The following is an 18138-nucleotide window of genomic DNA, read 5'->3' on the forward strand; positions in this document are numbered from 1 at the left end:
CTGTCAACTTTCTTTTATACTGCTTATGCTGTGTTGAGTGAGTTTACAGAAGGAATCCCATCTGTATTTCCTTATGACACTTTAAAATCTGAACTAGGACTTCCCTGTTAGGATCATTGGCTGTAAATGATAAATAAACTCCATCAGATTATATTGTTGCCTTTTTGAAAAGTTCGGGTTTGTTCCAGCTAAAATATAACATTGTAAAGACATACACTACAACTGATGAATGTTTGAAACTCTTAAATGGACTTGATGTTCGGTGGATTTAGCTGCAACCCAATGTGCCCTTACCCAAGCTTGGTGAAGTGGAAATGACAGTTCTCCATGCAATGAGCAACCAAAGGCATCATCATCTGTCATTTTTGGCACAGAGCCCTTCTCTTGATATGCTTCTGAGCTTGTCATTTCCATGACAAGTGAACCAAATATTCCCTTGGTAGATTGCTTCCTTTGTTTCTGAGAGGTGATTCAGATAATATTAAGAGCCATCATTACAAGGCCACATATCCACTCCAGAAAAATTTCAAGAGAGAAGATCTTGATTTGTTGAAGACACTTCCATCCTGTACTGTCCCTTCAGAGAAGATGGACTGCATGGAGTGCATTTACTAGCAAGTACTTGGTTAATGTGGGAATGAGCAGCATCTTTTGTTTCAGCCATGTGACAAATTTTCTAGTATTATTGAGCATCGTAGGAAGGTGTGCAAGAATCTAAAATACATACCTTTGAAATATGTTTGAAAGTAGCATTGCAACTAGGAATAGTTTAACCTTTAAAATGTGTATCATACATATCCTTGAAAAATCAGTCATCTTAATGACTACTACAGCTAACTTTACAATTTTTAATACAATTACTGCAGCATAGTCGCATGGTTAATGAAGGCAGAGAAAAAGATGGTGCTTCTCTAATTTGTCTGTAAAAAACAACTGGGTTGTCAAAGCTCTATGAGGTTAGTTTCTAACCCCCATGGCCCCAACCCCCTCCATAACTGGGAGTCCCATCTGAGATGTAAAGGTCACATCGGGGAGTAGAGGCTCCTGGTAGCACCCAAGGTTGTCCATATCTGCCACTTGGATTTCTTTTCTCTAAAACAAACATGGGGTCAAGAAGAAGTTCCTCAAATCCATATTGTTTTGGAGACACATACTGCCCCAGATGTGATTTGTTTCAGTGTTTTGATTTTTTTTTAACTGCTTGATTTTTGTCAACCAGAATTAGGTGCGAAGTAAGTAATTCTACAAATGGAACAAATAAACAAACAAAATGTAAATTATTCTGAAAGTATTTTGGGACATCTATATTGCAATTAATGTTTAAAATGGTTGATTTAAGGAATGTGCTGCTTTAGATTCTTGTGCTTCTTTGCCTGAGATCAAACTCCTCATCTTCAGAGGCTAATTTTATGAGTCCAAAAACTGCCCTTGAATAAGAATGCAACTTTTAAATAGAAAAGTTGGAGGAATCTCCTTATATTACATGGGTCAGAAGGAAGCCTGAGAAAATATACAGACCCCTCACATCCTGGACATAAACTGTTTCAACTCCTTCTCTCAGGATGCCAATACAAGTCACGGCATGCCAAAACAATTAGATACAGAGACAATTTTTTCCCCTCATGCAATCACTCTGCTGAACACTTTATTCCCACAGTACTCTCTTATGTCTAAGCATATCTACCCATTTAGTATGGCTGTAGTATTAATATCTTCTCATTGTCTCTACTACTACCTCTTATTGATGCCATTATGATTATTATTACTTTGTTTTATATGTATATTGAAAGCTTCTGTATGGGAGACAAATTCCTTGTGTGTCTAATCACACTTTGCCAATTAAAATAGTGTATTCTATTATGTTGATTGAAATGAGGATGGATGGATTATATATATGAAACAACCTCAAACTTCCAGAATAATTTTATTAGTTAGAACTACTTGCCTACAGGACTGGAGAAAAAGACGATAGAAAATATGAGAAATGCAGCCATTTCTACTTTGATGATCCATTAAAAACTACAGCTGCAGTAGAGCTGGGAGCATTTGGTGTTCATGTATTAACAGTACCAGAGTTTAAAACTATAAAAGCAATCGGGTCTTTGCGATTTGGAGGAGAAGCAGGATGAGAGACCCAGGAAGGATTATTGCCCCCTTCTGTCTGTGGTTTGTCTGTCTCCATCGGATTAGATGCTGGTGGGGACATCCCTGCATTGCTATGCCTGGCATGAAAGAGTCAGATGCAGGAACCCCACTGATCTTTCAATCTCCACTGGTTGGGAGGCAGCACAGTTGAAAGAGAGAAGACGAAGGAGACCAGGCTGTTTTCTTCTGCTTCTTTGAGTTGAATCCCCTGGAAGTGCCAAACATCTTTTCATGTGGAACTTTGTTTTGCCAGTGTACTAGATTTGAGGTTTTTTTTTTTTTTAAATGAAGAAGTAAGCTTCTAATGCTGGGAGGAATTATTTATTTTAGGAATAAAATCTGAATGGACTACTAGTTTCCTAATATTATTTGCTCTTCTAAGGTGAAAGATAGAAATGGATGGAGTGAGGAGAGAATCTGAAAATGGATCTTCACTGATAGATACCTCCTCGAGTTTGTCATCGGTGGATCCCTTCTCACAACCATTGCACTCCATTGAATCCTGGAATTTCCATCTACTCTCTGCTCTGATGTTCTTGGTGACCTCCTTGTCCCTATTTGAAAATTTTACTGTCATCCTCATTACTGTTAAATTCAAACAGTTGAGGCAACCTCTCAATTATGTCATTGTGAATCTCTCTGTGGCTGACTTCTTTGTATCTCTGGTTGGGGGAACAATCAGTTTTCTAACTAATCTGAAGGGTTATTTTTATATGGGCCATTGGGCATGTGTCCTGGAAGGATTTGCAGTCACCTTCTTTGGTAAGTGGAAAGTTTGTTTCTTCACAACCTTTACAACAAATGACACTTGCATTTTTAGCACCCGTAGTTTGTGTGGTTATGGGCTGGGTAAAAGGAATCTGTGTGCACAATCTACAAAACTTCACAGTGTGTATATAGTTGGCATTGGCTAATGCTGATGTTGATTATTAAATAATACACAAATGATTTCTTAGTAACTGCTTTCATTTCTGAAGCCAGAGAAAAATACATAAGCAGCCCTTTTTAATATATAGATGTGTTTAAAGAGATGTCTCTCTTAAAAGACTGAGGGAAAACTGGTTTTTTAAAAGAGGGCTGGGATTAAAACCCACTTTCATAACAATATAATTTGAAGTGATCATGATGAAGTGTGTCTCCCTGTCAAATAATGATATTGTATTCCAAGATAATGTTTTTAGCCGATCAAGTATTGATCATTTAGTTTGCATCTAAGGTTACACATAAAAAAGCCTTTTGGTATCAGATGGATCGTACACATTTCCCAATCAGCTTAATATCTTTTCAGCAACTGCAGTTACTTCCATTTAGTAAGCTATTCTACTTCACTGTTCATAGTACAATTTTAATAAAATTATATTTGTTTACGATTAAACATTAGGCTATCCTTAGTTGTTTGCTTAGCTAGTACTCTATGACTATTACTGTTGCATCTTATGATTTATGATGGTTGTATTTCACAATTTATGATGAATGTATTTTCATGTTGTATATGATCACAATTATCACTATTACTTGTATGTACACTAAGAGCTTATGCACTGGAAACAAATAAATCTTTTAAAAATCTACAACTCTATGTAAGGTGAGCAAGTTATAAAGGAAGCCTACTGAATTCAGCACATTCAATTTCTATGGAAGATACTTCACCATCTAATCCTGGAGCCAATTTTGCCAACAACTGAGGGAGGAAGAAGCTCCAGAGATCTCATGTCAACATTGGGAAGAAGGACACACAATTTCTCCTGTTGGTATCCATTGGAACAGGGCTAGGCAGTGATGAAACATTACATTGTTTTGATGTAAATTGTTCCCCCTTGTAAATTTTTATGTGTCATCACAAAATAAGCATAAAATAATGCAGTTTTTGTGGTGATGTCAAAATGCATGGTTTATCATTTTGGAGTCATCACAGTTAGTTAGGGATCCCTATGATCTTCTCCATGTTCTCTTATCAATAACATACTCAGCTACATCAATATCATTTGATGTCATCAGACAGGACAGTTGATAAGGGCAATGATGTAAGTAAACAGGGAAGTGTGTCTAAATAGTATGGAGGGAGGTAGAGAAATTCAAAATAAAGATTCCATTTCCAGTGTCCTTACAATCATTACTGTACTACTATACTCAATCCTTGAAGTAAAGCCTCTGTGCCTGCACTTCATCTCTATATCAGTGTTGCACTCTGGGTGTCATGAAGGACCAGGCAGATAGGTTATACTCTACACCTTCAAACACTTCACATTCCAGACAGTTACACTGTTTTGGACTGAACAACGAGACTATTCGAATGCTCTGATGTTTGCTTTCAGTCTTTGGATATTGTAAACTGATTTGTGTCACAACTTTCCATGATGAAAATCAAGATGGGTTCCATTTTCTTCCATTGATTGTAATGATCTTAGGACAAATTTGTCCCCAAATTGCCCAGAGAGCTTGATGGCCAAGAAACCTGGATCAGTGTCAAGGCAGTCGCTTGTATTAGTTTTGGGGAAAAGCCAAGGCTCAAGACTAAAGAAACATGCTTTGGGTGGCCAAAGTTACAGTATTACTGCTGATGTATTCTAGAAAATCATAGCTATCAGTCTAAACAATGTATTGCTACACCAGGAAGAGAGCTTTAGAGTAGATGGTCCTATAAGTGGAATTCTGGACTTAGGTTTCCTTGCTGAAAAACCTGGCCTTAGTGAATAAACTATGATCGATTCTCTTGTTCTGTAATATCTCTTATTCTTATTGCAGGAATAGTTGCCCTTTGGTCACTTGCTCTGCTTGCGTTTGAGCGCTATGTTGTCATTTGCCGTCCCCTGGGAAATGGGCACTTCAAGGGCAAGCATGCTGCTCTAGGAATAGCCTTTGTGTGGGTTTTCTCCTTGATATGGACCATCCCTCCAACAATGGGCTGGAGCAGCTATACTCCCAGCAAGATTGGGACCACGTGTGAACCCAATTGGTAAGGCGATTCAGAGAAGTAGCCTTTTTCTGATCACTTTTCATCTAACAGAACCTAGCAGGTTTACATGCATCTGTATTTTATAGGTATTCTGGAGAATATAACGACCACACTTTCATTATTACCTTCTTCACCACTTGTTTCATAATGCCTTTATTGGTCATTTTGGTATCCTATGGAAAACTGATGCGGAAACTTAGAAAGGTAGGTGCAAATGTTTATCAGAAATATGCTTTGTAATATATTTTGCGAATTATATTAAATATAAATTAAATATAAATTAAATATAATTTATTTTATTTATATTACATTTATACGCCACCCATCTCGCTACTGAATGGCAGAAGGGTTCTGGGCAGCTTACAAAATAATGGACTTCAAGCCATGGCATTTTGTGTTAAGGGGAAATGTTTTAGCAATGGTAAATATGTAATCTTTAATATGTCATCCTTAGAAACTAGGATGTCTACTGTGCCCTGGATAGCAATAACATTAACAAAGTTAAATATGAAATTCATTTTATAAATGCCATCTTAGGCAAGTATCAAATCAATGGACAATTACAGTGACTTCACTGAAACATTCTAATATTATTTTCTGTTTCATTTCCTTTGGTCTCTGGAAAATAATTAGAATATTTAATTTAATATTCTTTATTGCAGAATAAATGCACTCAGCTATTTTTAAAAAACCTAGAAACCAAATGACATAGCCTGGAAAGCTCTACGTTGTTGGCTTTAATAAAGAACTTGATGCTTTTCAGGTTATGTCATTTGGTTGATAATCTGATAGAAACCAAATCTGCTTTCAAATAGGCTTCTATTTCAGCAGCAGAGTAAAGCAAAATTTCCTACAATTGTACAATCCTGTGCAGCTAAATGGATTGACTAGTGAAAGACAGAGGGGCTTCTCCATACTTCTTTCCTTCAAATTGCTTTGGCTCTGTGGCTGAACTTGGGGCTGAACAGCAAGATAAATTTAGTCTTCCCGATGTCTTCCCAATAGTCCTTGCTCAAATGGCTCAGTAACACACCCACCCATCACACCCACCCACCCCAAACATACATAAATATACATACACACACACACATACTATATATGTATATGTTTATACATATATATGTTTATACACAGACAGCAAAGCAGCTACTAATAGTGTACATATATTATGTTGATGGATGATGCATATTTTCTCTGTGGCAATAATGGAAATGCTGAATATGAATCCTTTTATATTCCACTTTTTTCAGGCTAGTAAGACAAGAACAATCATCCCCTTCCTCTTCCCCAGCTGGATGAGCCCAGTGAGGGACTATGGTTGGTGGTGAGCCTCTCATTGCTTTCAAATAATGCACAAATTTGCTGATAAAATCTGAACTGAGGCAGCTGCTAGAATCCTGTGATACCTTTATTGTGGCATCTCCCCATTGCCAGGGGGGGACGCTGTTTGACACCTAAGCAGAGCAGCCTCATCTGCGCGATGGGACTGCTCTGATCTTGAAGCAAATTCTCAGGCTTGGTGTTGCTATGAATCACTAACATTTCAAATAATACAGTACGGGTAGTCCTCAACTTACGACCACAATTCAGCCTCAAATTTCAGTTGCTAAATGAGGCTGTGAGTTTTGCCCCATTTTACGACCTTTCTTGCCACAGTTGTTAAGTGCATCACTGCAGTTAAGTTAGTGCTACAATTGTTAAGTGAATCTGGCTCCCCCATTGACTTTGCTTTTCAGAAGGTCGCAAACGGTGATCACATGACCCTGGGACATATAAATATGTGGCAGTTGCCATGAGTCTGAATTTTGATCATGTGACCATGAAGATGGTGCAACAGACATAAATGTGAAAAATGGTCATGACACTTTTTTCAGTGCTGTTATAACGGTCACTAAATGAACTTTTGTACAGGACTACCTGTACCATATTTTACTTCCATGGACTTAAGTGGCTTTTATTACCCATATTAATATCCTTTTAATATACTTAACAGAAGAGAAATCAGTTGCCATCCAAATCTTGCTGAATTACAGCCCTAGCATTCCTTACCATTGACCAAGGTAACTAAGACACCTGGGTATTTGTAGTTCAGCAAAGTTAAGGCTAACTGCATCCTTAATTGCTGGTAAAATGGAAGGCCAAAAGATTGAAATAAAAAATGATTGGATGCATTTGAAAGTGCCTTGCATTTCCTTCCTTCCTTCCTTCCTTCCTTCCTTCCTTCCTTCCTTCCTTCCTTCCTTCCTTCCTTCCTTCCTTCCTTCCTTCCTTCTTTTGATTCCCTCCCTTTTTTTGATTTTATAAAACTCTGATGCTATCTGATGGATTTATGCCTGAAGCTATACAACGGTTTAGTAAAAATATAAACCTGGGCCTTCACAATTTTTGCTTGACATTTTAAGCACTAAGTATTACAAATTCTGATACATTTTTTCCAAAGCTCTTGTGAAGTCTAAAATCACATGCCAAGGATTCTTCAGTTTATTATCTTAAATTTGAAAAGGACCCTGGAAATATCTAGTTTTGCTGGAAGAAGTCTCAGCCCTACTTAATCTTCTCATAGGCTTATTAAGAATTAATCCTGATTTGCCTTTATGCATTCTGGCTGATTTATGAAAAGTAACATGAGGACTTGCAAATTTCAATCATTTATTATTTTTAATCGTATTAGAATTGAAGCTAAATTATTGATTGTTTTGCATTTAGTGCTTTTGTTGATTTGCCTTTGTTGATGATAGCCATTATATCCTTCACTTGATCTGTTCTGACTCTTCTTAAATTTTGACATGTAGGCCACAGTCTAATTTAGGTTTTGCAAGTAAAGGGGATCTAATTTTCACTTGTGCTGTTTAATCCACATTTACAGAAGGATGCTGGGCAAAAGCCATCACTTTGCTGACCCACTAGATGTTTCTCTTTTATTTCTAGGTTTCAGACGCTCAAGGCAGATTAGGGTCTGTACAGAAGCCAGAAAGACAAGTTGCCAGAATGGCGGTGATTATGATTCTTGCTTTTTTAATCTGCTGGAGTCCGTATGCAGCCTTTTCCATCTTGGTCACCACCTGTCCCTCGATTGAGCTGGATCCTCGCCTTGCTGCAATCCCAGCCTTTTTTTCTAAAACAGCTACAGTTTATAATCCAGTTATCTATGTCTTTATGAACAAGCAGGTACTGCTGATTAAAAACTCAAACCCTTATGAATCCATGAAAAAAAGTTCCTACTTGGTTTTACTATGTATTCTTTAAATTAATGAATCTGACTGCCTATATATTAGCTTGGAGCTCTAAAGGAAACAATTGTTATTTAAAGAGGCTTATAAATGGACCAGGGGCTACTGGACCTTGTTCAGTTTTACCCATTTATTTTCTGTAACACATTTAGTTGTATCCATTTTTATTCTGAACATATTTGAGCCACCCATGGCTGTTGCCATGTTGCAGTGCTCCCTAATCCGGTGCCATTTCAATGCATACATCTATTATGCTCTTATTCCCTTTTGAAGCAAGCAATATTATGCAAAGCACAGAAAAAGAAGAAGGAGTAATAAGCCAAAGAGATTAAAGCTATGTGATAGGAAAAGGAAATATAGCTAAATCTAATTCACATTAACATCCTTTACTACATTCATACCTTCCTGTCATTGCAAAGCATCATTAGTTAAATTATATGCATCCTCCAGTTTTATTTTTATGTATTTATTTAATTTGTTTCCCACCTTTATTATTTTTACAAACAACCCAATGTGGCAAACATATCCAACATATCTTCCTCTTCCTATTTTCCTAACAATGACTACCTTGTGAGGTGGGTTGGGCTGAGAAAGTGACTGGCACAAAGTCACCCATCTGGCTTTCAGGTCTAAGGCAGGATTGGAATTCACAGTTTCTTGCTTTCTTCATGATGAGACCAAGCTATCTCTCTATTATTTATTTCTCATACTTGTAAGATACAAACTTCTCTATGTGCTCTGTGTGCAAAATGAGAAGTTCCCTGAGGCAACCAAAGCACACAGAGAAGCCCCCTGAGGACAGGACTCCAGTACGAGTCCAAAAACTGGGAAGACAAAACTTCTCGTCCTGGTGACCGACCCAGATTGGATCCTGCAACGTTATCCTGGGACATGTATATTTGTCTTCATTTGCTCACTTCTGTTGTATACTTGCTCTTATTTGGCAACCGATCTTCAACCAACTAACTAATGCACAGTTAACTCACACAGACTTCCATGATTGAAGCCTATTCAATTTATCACGTGCTTTTGCTAAATCAACAAGTATACTCTTTATAATTCATACTTTTTCGTCCTATATATTGTACTTCCTGCCCAGCATAAAACCACACTGAACTTTCTAAATGTTGGTCCTCAATGTCTACTTTATCCTTTCACTGTGTCATTCACAACTTATTAGGCCTACTTCACAAATTAACCCTACAATAGTTCTGCATTCACTCTTGCAGTCACTCTTGCATTCACTCTCTCTTTACACACTTTTAATAAATTGCACAGCCATTCCGTAAGCAAATGCACACATATTTTAACATCATCCAATTACATGATCTGCACCTGCAACTTTACTATTTTTTAACTTCTCATAATTTCCCTCTTGAACGTTTTGAACATATTTCTCATGTAATTTCAACATTTTCCCCTATCCTGTTTTAGCTTTTAATTCCATTATTTTTGCTGGAATGTCCTTGCTTAGCATTCTTCCAAACTTCCATTTCCAAACTTTTTTTTTAAAAAAAGAATCCATTAAAATACTCCATGGCAATCTGTAACATAATTATTTCAACTTTCTTCCAAATAGATTTCACTCATGTCCATTTTCCTTTTCTTCTCTGAGGGATTAATCTAATACTTCTCATAGTTTCTTTTCCTTAGTCATTCTATTTTCACTCTAGTTCCTTTCATTAGCTTTTTTCCCATGGAGTAAAGATGGAGTAAAGTTGCAACAGTATAATCTGAAATCATGGAAATAATTTTCTAGCCAAGAGTTGCTTCAAATGAGGCAGTAGCTTTATCTGGTTGAAGATGCTCCATATTGTGGAAATCCCTGAACTTCCAGAGATGGATTTGGTTCCATAAGTATCTAGATATTATGGATCATTTTGGCAGCTATGAACTATACTTTAGAAAGCTAACTTCTCTTTAGAATAATCCAGTGTTTCTCAGTTTTGCCAGATTTAAATTTTGGATTTAAATTCTGGCTGAGAAATTCTAAGAGCTGAAGTCCATGCTTGTGAAGTTGGAAAGGTTGAGAAACATTGGAATACAGTAGACCAGTGTTTCCCAAACTTGACAATTTTAAGGCATGTGGACTTCAACTCCCAGAATTCCACAGCCAGCGTTGCTGGCTGTGGAATTCTGGGAGTTGAAGTCCTCATGCCTTAAAATTGTCAAGTTTGGGAAACACTGCAGTAGAGTGTTGGGCCTGCATCGCCTTGAAACTTAAATCACGTAGTGCAATGGACCACATATTTCCTCCTTCTGCTATCCCTTTCTTTTTGAACAACTTCTTCCTTCTCTCTCTTTCCCTTTTTATCTCTCCTAAGTATAGTGCTAAGAAAGGCACAATCACTCCTTTTAGGTCTATATCAATTCTAATAAAGGGCTTCTGGAACAAGGCTGAGGACTTCAACTTACCCGTACCTGTTTTAATAAGAGAAACTGGTATGGATTTTTAAAGGTATCATAAACATTGATCTATTGATAACCATTTGTTATTTCATTTTAAGTTCCGGAAATGTCTAATCCAGCTGTTCCAGTGCAGTGGACAAGAAACTGCAGACACCAACATGAATCAGATCTCAAAGAGAAGAGTGCGAACACGTACCAAAATGTGTGGTGATGTCTCCACAGTCACAGCAGGTGTTACTGTCTTCAACCAGAGAAACGAAGAGGAGAGAAGTAGCTGACAATCTTTTGCTCAGCTCTCCATTTTGGAAAGCGAAATCTGTCCAACGTGGCCATCTCACTTTCTGAGAGGATGGAGTCAGAACTCTACCCTCCTTTGTCATTTCCATCCATAAGTGGCAGGCAAAAAGAAAACAGATAAGAAATAACTTTCTAACAGGATTTATTACAGAATTTAATTGACATCCACTTGAGCTCTTATCTATTCCCAGGTTGTTACTACCAGACTAAGTCCAGCTATATAGCCAGCCAGCTTTCTGTAGTGGTTAAGATGCTGGTCTAAAAGCCAGGAGACTGTGAGTTCTAGTCTGACTTAAGGCATGAAAGCTGGCTGGCTGTGCTCGTGACTGTCTTTCAGCCCAACCCACCTCAAAGGGTTGTTGTGGGAAAAGTAGAAGGAGGAAGGAGTATTATGTATGTTCAATGCCTTGAGTTACTTATAAAGTAATGAAGGTGGGAGAAAAATCTAATAAGTAAATAAATAATAAGCTTCAGTACTCAAAAGAAAATCCTCTATGAAGAGCACTGATTGGGAAAGACTGCAAACACATAGAATTGGACAATTGCCATTTCTCGAGGTAGCATAATTTATTTGTTCTTGTAATAGTTGAATCTGTCCTTGGCATTTAGAAAATGTACCCTGGGTTAGAGAACTTGAGATCATTTCTCAGATGCTTCGGTCCTTGTCTGGCTGAAGCTGAATTAGCAGAATGAAATAGTCCGTGTGTGTTGACCTTATTAAGCAAAAGAGAAAACTAGTCAACCTCTAAACCAGAGTATCTTCAGTTATTTCAAAGCAGAAGACTCCAAAAGAATCTACTGGAGGAAAGTCAAATAAATTATATGAAAGATATTTCTCAATTATTATTCAAAGAAAATAGATCAGATGTTCTCAAGCAACTGTTTTCATTTCCCCCCATTTTCTAGTCTTTATTCTAATTCAAAGTAATCATTTATTTCATCAAATGAGGCAGTGTCTCCAGCCATGTCATTTCCTAGTCAATTACTGTCACCAGTTTTTGAAAGTGTGATATCAACTGGCTGTAAATTATTGTTCTGTCAGGAATGTATTTGTGCATGTATCTGTACATTTATGTTTGTGATCAATAATTTTTGTGGTTTTGATCATATGCGCCTTCTCTGTTTATGAATCTGAAATCATTTCTGCAAAGTTCAGCCGTAAAGTTGAATGAAATCGAACATTGCAAATTTAAATAGCAATATATATATTATATTTCAGTTCTACCCAGCCATTCACTTTTCTTGTTTCTATTTTTTTCCCTGCACAATTGTAGCTTTAGTTTAGAAAATACAAAACAGAATAAATAGAAAGAAAAGTGGGGGAACTGATAACAGTACTAAGATTTTCAATCATGTAAAATACTTTTCTTATTAGGTGCCCACAAAATTGTTTCTTAACCCTTTGGCTAACATCGTGTGCTATTGTCCCCAAAAAGTAAAATAGAGGAAGATGTTTTCATTATATTACTATTGTTGTTATTCAGTTATTCTGTGGCAAAGTTTTCACAACTGTCATTCACACCCTTATTACCCCAGAAACTCTTTACATGAAACTGTTTTTAAGGACCATTTGAAAGCTGCAATTAGTCCAGAATCCAGGAGCTTGAGTGTTAATTGGCAGCAAATTATGGCTTTGCACCTGGCACTGGCTATCAGTTGACTTTGGAATGTAATTTCAAATTCTGGATTTGACCAATAAACCTCTGGGCATGGTGACCCACTTAATGACGAGCAATAAGACCATATTTCCAGGCTTAGTTATGGTAATAAGGACTATTTGTATTAGATTCCCCAGGTCAGTGTTTTTCAATCTTAGCAACTTCAAGTTATGTGGACTTCAACTCCCAGAATTCCAAACTGTCTGTGGCATTCTGGGCATTGAAGTACACACATTTTAAAGTTGCTGAGGTTGAAAAACACCGATCCAGGGAGATATTATTCTTAGTTCCCCAATTTTGAGAAGAATGAGGAGCTGAGGTCAGAAGGAATTGCTTTTTGGTAGCCTCCTGGTAGCAGATCCAACTCTTTGCTCTCAGCTCAAGTTCAAGAAGATACTGAAAATTGGCTTTTCCAGAAAGGTGTCTAATTAAACATCTTTTATTTTCTTGGTTTGTTTTTTATTTTCATTTAGATTTATGAATTTGTTTGGCTTTTGTTTTTACTTTTCTGCTTAAAGTAAATGTTTTAAAATTTTCATATCATGTAAACCATCAGATCTGAACTGATTGTAGTAGGATATAAATGTAAATAATACATCGGTGAATAAAATGCATCTTGTGTTTTTTAGCTGCATTATTCTTTACAAGGCTTAAGAATGATAAAAAAGAGCACAATTATTTGTATGTAATGCATGTGCATAAGTAAGAGGAACTTCTGTGAGCCCCATGGTTGGAGAGAGTTTTGAATCTTCTACCCAGAGCCACAAAGTAGGAGAATTGGGACCAGAATGGGTAGAGGATTTGCAGGTATCTCACCCTTGATCAAGAAGGAAAAGCGACTCACTGTGATCCTGGATGATAACAGAAATGCCTTCTGTTAGTAGAACTCACTAATACAAACTGGCTTATAAAGCCTGTGGAGATTCTCAGTCATCCAGGCCACAGTTGTCTCGCAGGTGTTTTTTTCAAAAGGCAACTGGACTGTTCTTTCCGTGAGGAGGAGGAAGAAAACATTTCACTTCTCATCCAAGAAGCTTCATCAGTTCTGATGGTGGGGGAAATGGAAGGATGGGTACTGACAGTTGAGATTGGATGGTAGGGGGAATGGAAGGGGGGGATGGAAGGATTGTATTTCTTTGCAGTCATCTGGTTGTTAGTACTCTGAGAGCTGTTGTGGCCACTTGGAGTTTATCTGTGCCCTCAAGGACACCTGAATCAGGGTTTGATTGGTTGTGCAATCTTCTTGGAACTCTCATATTTTGGCTCAGCTGTCCAATGCTATTTGAAGTGAGGAATTTGCAACACCTCCCAAATTTAATTTATGGCTTCTACACAGACTATTTCAAATTACCATTTACAAAGAACCAAAAAACCACCACAAACTTTTCTCACCATTATACTTTATTGTACTCTTCTTCAATATCACACAAGGAATGACGATTAAAAAAAGTACTAGAATTAAAATATTAGAAGTCCTCTTGTGACCACTTTATTTAGGCATTTGTGACTCAATGCTTTGCCAGCTTAATAAATCAGCCGTTATAGGAATCCAGTTATGATATGTGATTAAAAATAATACTAGTTGCCTTATGTGAGCACATTTTGACTATTTTGGAAGCAACAGCTGGATTTTTAGCTTTTGATGAATGAAGAGAGTAATGGGCTATTTGGAGAAGCAACAGATTAGAAATTGGGAGACTGTGAGTTCTAGTCTCATCTTAGGTACAAAGCCAGTTGTGTGGCCTTGGGCCAGTGGATTTCTCTCAACCTTAGGAAGGAAGAAAAGGCAAATGACTTCTGAAAAACCTTACCAAGAAAATTCAGGGATTTGTCCAGGCAAGGCTGGAAATAAAGTACCATATATACGTGTATAAGCCAAAAATTCTTTTCTCAAAAATACACACACACCTCCAGTTGTGTTTGGCTTATTGACAAGATCAGAACTCAACCTTTAAAAAAAAAGTCAGCTTTAAATGATACTGTAAAAAATTGCGTATCTGGAAATTGCTAACTGGTATCATATGATACAGACTTTAAACCAGCAGTTCTCAACCTGTGGGTCGCACGAGTCTTTCACAGGGGTCGCCTAAGACCATTGGAAAACACATATTTCCGATGATCTAGGCAGGGCTTGTCATCCGCCTTCTCTCCCTCCCCCCCCCTCCGCTCCACCTCACTTGTTTGTGGAAAATATGCTGCTTGGCAGCAGTCTGCACGAACTCTACTAAATGTGCCCTGCAGGGGGTTCATGAAGAGCGCAGGCGCAGAGCAAGGACCCGCCCTCCCCAGAGACTCATTGTGCAGCAACCAGATTGACTTCTTCTCGTGCACGCAGGTTAGCAAAGGGGAGGCCGCCCCAGCACCCAACTCCTGCGCCTGTCAGCTGGCAACCCCCGAACTTGCGCTTGTCAGCCGGGAGGTCTGGCAATGGCCGCCAGTCCCCTTTGCCACACTGCCCGTCCTCGACTCCTCCTCCTCCCGTTCATGTCGAGCCCACCGGTGCTTGACAGGGAGAGAGGGAGGGAAGGAGGAAGGGACTCCTCCTCAAGCTTCAAAGCATGATCAGCTTCCCAAGGGCGCCACAATCCTCATGAAAGCAGGGGGAGAAGCAAAGGGGGTGAGAAAGCTCGCAATGGGCTTGAAGGAGCACTTGTTAGCGTTGGTGACGAGAGATTCCCCACAAACCCAGGAAAGGGGTGGCGAAAAGGAGCCCACTTTGGGAGGAAACCGCCACCTTCTTCTCCTTGGCTTTGTGCTCTTCTGTTCCTTGGCAGCCAGGCTGCCAAGCCTCTGCTGGCTGGAACTTCCTTTCCTTCCCTCCCTCTTGGTCTCTTCCTCCTTCCCTCCCTCTCCCATTGTCCCTTCCTTCCTTCCTTCCTTCCTTCCTTCCTTCCTTCCTTCCTCCTTTGCCTCCCTCTTTGTCTTTCCTTCCCTCCCTCTCTCCCCTTGTCCCTTCCTTCCTTCCTTCCTTCCTTCCTTCCTTCCTTCCTTCCTTCCTTCCTTCCTTCCTTCCTTCCTTCTTGTCCAGGATTGGGGCGAACATCTACAACTGATCCGTGCTTCTGCAGAGCAGCCAAGAAGCAGGTCAGCTGTAGCAGCTCTCCTTGGCTCCTGCCCAGCAAACTTGCTCGAGCTTTGCTAGAAAACATGCCGCTTGCTAATTTAGCAGAAGCGCGAATCAGCTGTAGCCCGGCGCTGATCCTGGGGCTTCTGCTAACTTAGCAAGCGGCATGTTTTCTGGTGAAGCTGAGCAAGTAAGCTGGGCGGAGCTCTCCTCTGCCTCTGACAGCCTGTCCTCCTCCCCTTGTCCCTTCCTGGGCATGGAGGGGGGAGGAAGGAAGGGACGAAGAGGGAGGGAAGTAAGGGACAATGAGAGAGGGAAGGAAGGAAGGAACAATGGAAGGGAGGGAAGGAAGGGACAAAGAGGGAAGGAAGGAAGGAAGGATGGAAGGAAGAGACTAAAAGGGAGGGGGAAGGAAAGGAAGGAAAGAAGGAAGGGATAATGGGACAGAGGAAGGGAAGGAGGAAGAGACTAAGGGAGGTGAAGGAAAGGAAGGAAAGAAGGAAGGGAAAATGGGAAAGAGGGAGAGAAGGAGGAAGAGACTAAGGGAGGTGAAGGAAAGGAAAGAAAGCAGGAAGGAAGGGACAATGGGAGAGAGGGAGGGAAGGAGGAAGAGACTAAGAAGGAGGTGAAGGAAAGGAAGGAAAGAAGGAAGGGACAATGGGAAAGAGGGAGGGAAGGCGGAAGAGACTAAGGGAGGTGAAGGAAAGGAAGGAAAGAAGGAAGGGACAATGGGAAAGAGGGAGAGAAGGAGGAAGAGACTAAGGGAGGTGAAGGAAAGGAAAGAAAGAAGGAAGGAAGGGACAATGGGAGAGAGGGAGGGAAGGAGGAAGAGACTAAGAAGGAGGTGAAGGAAAGGAAGGAAAGAAGGAAGGAAGGGACAATGGGAAAGATGAAGGGAAGGAAGACGAGACTAAGAAGGAGGTGAAGGAAAGGAAGGAAAGAAGGAAGGGACAATGGGAGAGAGGGAGGGAAGGAGGAAGAGACTAAGAAGGAGGTGAAGGAAAGGAAGGAAAGAAGGAAGGGATAATGGGAAAGAGGGAGGGAAGGCGGAAGAGACTAAGGGAGGTGAAGGAAAGGAAGGAAAGAAGGAAGGAAGGGACAAGGGGAGAGAAGGGAGGGAAGGAAGGCAAGCACCCACCCCAGTCCCATGCCAGAGACCCACAGATTCCCCCCCACAGGCACTCTGCAACCTGAGTGATCAGCTGGCCACGCCCCTGGCCATTGATCACGTGACCCTGGGACACTGTGAACGTCATAAGTATGAATCAGTTGTCAAGCATCCGAATGTAAATCACATGACCTGGGGATGCTGCAATAATCATAAGTGTTAAAAATGATCACAATTCGCTTTTTCAGTGCTGTTGTAACTTCAAACAGTCACTAAGCGAATTGTTGTAAGTCGAGGACTACCTATACTTTCCCATTTTTTCCTTTTTTGGGGGGGGGGTCAAGTTTTTGATAAACCCCGGCCAGCTGGATGGGGGGTTGGGGGTCACCACAACATGAGGAACTGTATTAAAAGGTTGTGGCATTATGAAGGTTGAGAACCACTGCTTTAAACTAAAAGTTACTAGCTGAGCACAGGAGAGGAGCAATTCCTTTGCTGCCAGAGAAAGTACATGAAAAAAAAATCTCATAAAAGTTCTTTTCCAGTACAGATTCCATTTTTTCTGGTAGTTAGGCTGCAGTTTTGGAGGTTGGCTTATACATTTCTATTATGTGCAAATATACTCTAAATAAATTCCATGATTTATTAAAACCATTTTGCATTATGTATATTGTCTTCGAAGCCAATCATTATTATATCCACATCAGTTGGTTTGCAATTGCTTTCTTTCAAGATTTTTTTAAAATAATCTTAATCTTTCTTTTGGCCCTAGTTTGTGTTTCCTGTATCCAAATCAAGTATTAACCAGACTCAACCTGACTTAGTTTCCTACTCCAGACAAAGTTGGCCGGGGGCTGCCAACTACAATTTGCTAAATTAGAGTTGTGGAGCCACAGCCTTTCTTTCAATTTCTCAGTCAGTTATTTAATTTTAATGATGCAGCTTAGACAAACCAACTGACCTCTTATAAATCTTCCTTGACATTGGAGGATAATTACTTTGTGTTTGTCTTTAAAGAACATGCCAGCGATAATCCATCACACTGATGGTTTATAAGAAAAATACAAATCTTATTCTATACAAACAAGCTGTAACTGTTCTTTGCACTAACTCTGCCTCAAAAGTATGGCAGCCTTTACATTTGATTGTCCTTATTTTCAGATGGAAGAAGCTGGCTAGAGGTACTCTTCAACTTATGGCCACAACTGAGCCCAAAATTTGGGTTGCTAAGTGAGAAATTTGTTAAGAGAGTTTTCCCCCATTTTATGACT

General features: G+C 39.4%; 1 protein-coding gene across 1 annotated transcript; it reads left to right on the plus strand.

Moving 5' to 3' along the window:
* Nucleotides 1-2323: 2323 nt before the first annotated feature.
* On the plus strand, nucleotides 2324-11018 carry LOC120305490 (vertebrate ancient opsin-like). Its single transcript, XM_039337400.1, has 5 exons — nucleotides 2324-2907; nucleotides 4891-5101; nucleotides 5188-5305; nucleotides 8030-8269; nucleotides 10839-11018. Exons 1-5 carry the CDS (start codon nucleotides 2541-2543, stop codon nucleotides 11016-11018), a joined length of 1116 nt encoding a protein of 371 aa, XP_039193334.1. The 5' UTR covers nucleotides 2324-2540.
* Nucleotides 11019-18138: the final 7120 nt, after the last annotated feature.

This window comes from Crotalus tigris, unplaced genomic scaffold (genome assembly GCF_016545835.1).
Source record: "Crotalus tigris isolate CLP2741 ecotype Arizona unplaced genomic scaffold, ASM1654583v1 scf7180000017678.2327064, whole genome shotgun sequence".
Classification (NCBI taxonomy): domain Eukaryota; kingdom Metazoa; phylum Chordata; class Lepidosauria; order Squamata; family Viperidae; genus Crotalus; species Crotalus tigris.

What these genes read in the sequence shown, in the direction of transcription:
- LOC120305490 (XM_039337400.1), top strand. Translation starts at nt 2,541, where the DNA reads ATGGATGGAGTGAGGAGAGAATCTGAAAATGGATCTTCACTGATAGAT. An exon ending in ACCACGTGTGAACCCAATTG is followed by an intron (nt 5,102 to 5,187) that starts GTAAGGCGATTC and finishes TGTATTTTATAG; the next exon opens with GTATTCTGGAGAATATAACG. An exon ending in TGATGCGGAAACTTAGAAAG is followed by an intron (nt 5,306 to 8,029) that starts GTAGGTGCAAAT and finishes TTTTATTTCTAG; the next exon opens with GTTTCAGACGCTCAAGGCAG.